Source organism: Bidens hawaiensis, unplaced genomic scaffold (genome assembly GCF_021521415.1).
Source record: "Bidens hawaiensis isolate Kalapana, Puna unplaced genomic scaffold, B.hawaiensis_p1.1 tig00071763_1, whole genome shotgun sequence".
Classification (NCBI taxonomy): domain Eukaryota; kingdom Viridiplantae; phylum Streptophyta; class Magnoliopsida; order Asterales; family Asteraceae; genus Bidens; species Bidens hawaiensis.
The window spans coordinates 1-4,637 of record NW_027502552.1 but is presented as its reverse complement, the minus strand read 5'-3'; the positions used below and the strand labels follow the sequence as shown (position 1 = coordinate 4,637).

Sequence of the window (4,637 nt, the reverse complement as noted above, 5' to 3'; positions counted from 1 at the left end):
TGTGAACACGTAAAGGAAGCCAAATGGCGTCTATATAACACAATTAATATTATAGTTATCAACTAGTAATTTACCCCCGCGTTGCGGGGGACGGGACGGTCGATTTGAATGTGAACACGTAAAGGAAGCCGTAGGTTGATTTGAATGTGAACCCATAAACAAAGAAATATATAACCATACTTTAAAACAAATCAAAATGTGACCAAAATTACAAAGCAAACACACATATGTATTACTTAGCGCTTTGTGGTGTCTTAAAACTCTAATCGTTAATACAAATTGTAAACGATACTAAAAAATAGCACGATTATAACAACATTTATTATAGTGCTTGTATTGCAGTTGTTTGTACATCATTGGTGATTCTAAGAACATATTTACCAGCAATGAACATTATTTTCTCCTTCCAAGTTCTTTGATTCAACATCATCAGCTATCAACCGGTTCAACAACTTCTTGCAACATTTCTTCAAATTTAGCTTCAAACGTTCGTCCTCAGTTGACATAGTTTTCATGCTAGAGTTCCAATATAATGCATAAGAAACTTTCATGCATTCCCATGTCGCCAAAAAACATTATCTTGAAATCAAATTTTGATAAAACACATTTTATGTAAAATTAAATCGAGGTATACCTAGAAAAGTTGTGCCTGTTGGCTGTGAGTTTGCACTTTAGAAAGTCATGAGTTTGTAGGATAAAAGTTGCTAATTTATATTCAACTTGTCATAGCCTCTTAACACCTGAATGTATATCGACTCTAAACACCCACACGTAAGTAAAAGTTTTACCCATATACGAAGCCGATACCATGGCTGTAGTAGTAGTTCAAGTGGAGAAACTTGCACCTGCCATCCTCAGATTTTGCCACGCCAAGAGAGGGTCACAACTTAACTCGTCACAGCCTCTTCACACCTGCTTGTATATCACCAAATAAAAATTAGAACTTAAAAAGTATAGTTGTAGCCCATAAAAGTGTAATTATAAAAGACATGCCTTAAACTTTGACTTGCAAAAGTGAAATTGACAAATCAAATAACCTATATTCAGTTGTATCATCATGTTGATAAAAAAATATGTGATCATCACATAATGATGTTCATCAGTTTAAAGTAAGATTGTAAACATAATTTGATAATCATATGTATATGCGATGTGATAAACTAATGCATGTTTGCAGATTAGTAGATTAAGAGTTGTATCATAAATATATATATACATTTATATTCATGTTGCAATTAGTTTCTGTACATCAAGATTAAAAAAAACAAAAACAAAGCATCTTTAGCTTTCCATGTTTTCAAATCCGTCTAAAGACTATTGAAACCTGACTAACTAAATATAGACATAAGGGTTAGCTCGCAGGTCTATGTAATGGCATTACCAGTAGACTCTTTTCGATTTTGGTGGTTAAACCCGTTTGCACATTCCTTCCCATACAACCGATTAAAGTGACACAAAACAATAACATTTTCACAATCAACGATTTCACTTCCTCTAGAATTAAACATTTCAATATAACAAATGCATCCAACAGTTGATAAAAAGAAATTTCTAACTGAAATGCTTGAACCAACAAACTACGCAAGCACCCTATATATATTAGGAAGTTCCACATTTAGTGAATCAGAGTTATATAAAAACCAACAAATTGCATCTCTTGCATTATTTTTATCAAAGTCTACACCATAACTTCACGCTAAAGCTTGTGAATTCTTTGAAATGATAGTAAGGAAACGATTATAATACGCAAATTTCCAATATACAAATTAATCACAAAATAAGTATAATAAATTTGAACATGTATAGTTTTGATAATGCCTCTTTAACCTAAATGAGAGAATCAATACATGAATATAGTCGGATGAAGAGGATAAGGGCATCATTAGAAACCAAAGCGCATAGATAAAAACTCTTACCTAAAACCAATGTATAATAATAGAATTACTGCAATCTAACTGTGGTTGATAAGATCCAAAGCATGCTGCAACCATAAATATATGTTTTATAAACAAACAAAGTTGTTAAACTTATGTCTGTCCAAATTTCTACAAAGAAACATACCTATTAATTGAAGAACATAGCTTATGGGAGAAATTAAGGTTCTTGATTGGGATATGTTCAAGTATCTTGAATGCCAACGGATGTCCGTTTGTACGTAGGAAAAACAGCATCATCAATGCCTAGTGTTCTGAAATTGAACAGTAGCCACTCTGCACTACCCGGCTGACTTGTTGAATCAGATCGGTGGAAACGAAAGTTGTGGTGGATGAGGATAGATAGTGGTCAGAGATAAAAGTGGAGGTCCAATAAGAACAAAGTACAAATTTAAATGCACGGTGAACAAAACCGTGCTGCACATTTCACTCGAAATTGTAAATATATAATTAAGTTATAAAATAATTATATTTATGAAATTTTTTTTATCAAGGTAGAACTACACTTAAGTATACACAAATCTGGTTAAATTTTGAATCACATACCTATTTTTAGACGAATTCAATATATATTTTAATTAGTTTTAAATCAAATATATGTTAATTTTTGGTATATTACTACTTTATAGGATTTTTATATCAAATGTTTGGTGAGATTAGCTTTTGATTTAATGAAATCCTATAACCCGTTTAAGGACGGGCTGTCTGGGTTTGGTAAGATCCATATCCGTGAATTCGGGCCAAATGCATGAGAAGCCCCCATTTAAAAATCAAGCAAACCTGGTGACTCTAAAAAAAGGAGGAGCGACCACATCGCGACACGTAGGATTTTTATGTTTTCGTTTATATATATTATAGATAGATAGATATATTGCGTGTTTATATCGTTTATGCCCGTTTGTGTGTTGATTCACTTTCGCATAATCGCTTTCTTTGTAACCGTCAACTGATAAACATTGATATGCTTCTCGTTCTTTTTACATTGTTGTGTATTAAACTAAGAAGCTTTATATGTATATAAATCAACAAAAAGTTTTGCCTCTCTTGAAACTCATGCATTAAACAATAACAATATATATCACATTTATTGAAGAATTGTTTTCTCTCTTTAATTAGGATAAATACTCATTACTCTGTTTATTCTTAACTTGTTTATAAAATATTCCTACCTTCCTCCCATTGAACACTAGATCCTACGTCTCTTTAGCACATTAAATATATGTTCCGTTTTTCTTTTTTCTTTTAGCCTTCTACAAACCTTCAAAAATGATTCAAAAGTATTTCCCCGCAGTCACAACTCTACACCAACCTCCTCTCATCTTCTATACTAAGTTTTCACACATTTATCACCATCAACACAAATTACACACGCCCAACACTCTTTCGGTTTTTGGTTTTGAAAGAAACCATCATGAGAAAAGACCAATACTACCGTTAACACTGGCTTCAAGAGGATCGAATAATGGAGACAATAGAGCCGTGGATACAGTCCTCAGGCTTTACGAAGCAATTAAAAACAAGGATCTTAATGAAATGTTAGAGATCATCGGACATGACTGCCTTTGCGTGTGTAACGTTGTCTCCACATTCAAAACCTTTAGTGGAAAGAAGGTTAGACCTAAATCTAACTTCCTATCGTAATGAGTATAACTACAAACTAAAGATTTATATAGTTGTACTAACTCATGTTTTTTATAAAAACAGCAAGTGATGAAATTCTTCTCATCTCTGATGGGTACTTTAGGAGATAAATTTCAGTTAGTTGTACAACCGACGTTGCATGATGGAATGACGGTCGGGATTTCTTGGAAACTAGGTACGATTCTCTTATCAAACTTCTTTTGAAATATCTAAAAACTACTCAACTAGTCTTTGAACTTGACGAAAACTCACGTCTAGAATCAGATTTTCTTAACAATAAATAATACAATATTTAGAATTATCATCTTTTTCTCAAACTTGTGAAATGGTTGTTTCATGTGTTACCGAATGTGCAGAATGCAAAAAGACCCATAAACCAATTGGAAAAGGTTTTAGTTTCCATATGTGTCATATCTACCAAGGGAAGGTGCTTATAAGGTAACTTAATAGCTGCCATTGCTTGTACAATACAACCATCCCTTCGTAATATCAGGTCACGAAAATTTTAGTTTATATATCCTTTTTACAGGAATGTAGAGATGTTTTTGGAGCCATTTGTACATACTGAACCTCTTGGATTGGTGAGAATTGTTTTGTAACCATTGTACTCGGGTTTGCTGTTATAAAGAGTCGTTCAAAACAGAACAAAATTAAAGTATAAAACCATATAAACATCGGTACATGTTTTAAGTTTTAACTGCTAAATTATCATATAGAGTTATGTAACCACATAATAGTCTCTTTCTCTCCTGTTATACCTTGTCAGCAAAATGTTTATGCACATTTTGATAGCAATGCAAAATGGGAAATATAAATATAAGGTGTCCCATTATTAGAACGACTGACGACAACTTCTCTTTATATTTTGGTAGAAAATGGTGGGATTTGTTGCAAGCATTATCGGTCAATCGGCTTACCAAGCAATGCTCAAGGGCGAAAGAAGAAAAGCTGCTTATGCTTTGTGCAGCCTAGTCACATTGGCAATGCTATTGTTCATTATTGGAAAAAACTTATAGAAGTTAACTGATCAATTGTAAAAATGTTTTTTTCTTATTGCTACAT

At 32.8% G+C, this 4,637-nt stretch overlaps 1 protein-coding gene across 1 annotated transcript; it reads left to right on the top strand.

Moving 5' to 3' along the window:
* The first annotated feature begins 3,120 nt into the window (after window positions 1-3,120).
* On the top strand, window positions 3,121-4,593 carry LOC143605858 (uncharacterized). Its single transcript, XM_077081824.1, has 5 exons — window positions 3,121-3,545; window positions 3,639-3,750; window positions 3,932-4,013; window positions 4,105-4,156; window positions 4,448-4,593. Exons 1-5 carry the CDS (start codon window positions 3,201-3,203, stop codon window positions 4,589-4,591), a joined length of 735 nt encoding a protein of 244 aa, XP_076937939.1. The 5' UTR covers window positions 3,121-3,200; the 3' UTR covers window positions 4,592-4,593.
* The last annotated feature ends 44 nt before the right edge of the window (window positions 4,594-4,637 follow it).

Bases quoted from the DNA above. Each gene is read 5' to 3' on its own strand.
- LOC143605858 (XM_077081824.1), top strand. From the start codon at position 3,201: ATGATTCAAAAGTATTTCCCCGCAGTCACAACTCTACACCAACCTCCT. The intron at 3,546-3,638 runs GTTAGACCTAAA...TTATAAAAACAG, and splicing joins AAACCTTTAGTGGAAAGAAG to CAAGTGATGAAATTCTTCTC. The intron at 4,014-4,104 runs GTAACTTAATAG...TCCTTTTTACAG, and splicing joins CAAGGGAAGGTGCTTATAAG to GAATGTAGAGATGTTTTTGG.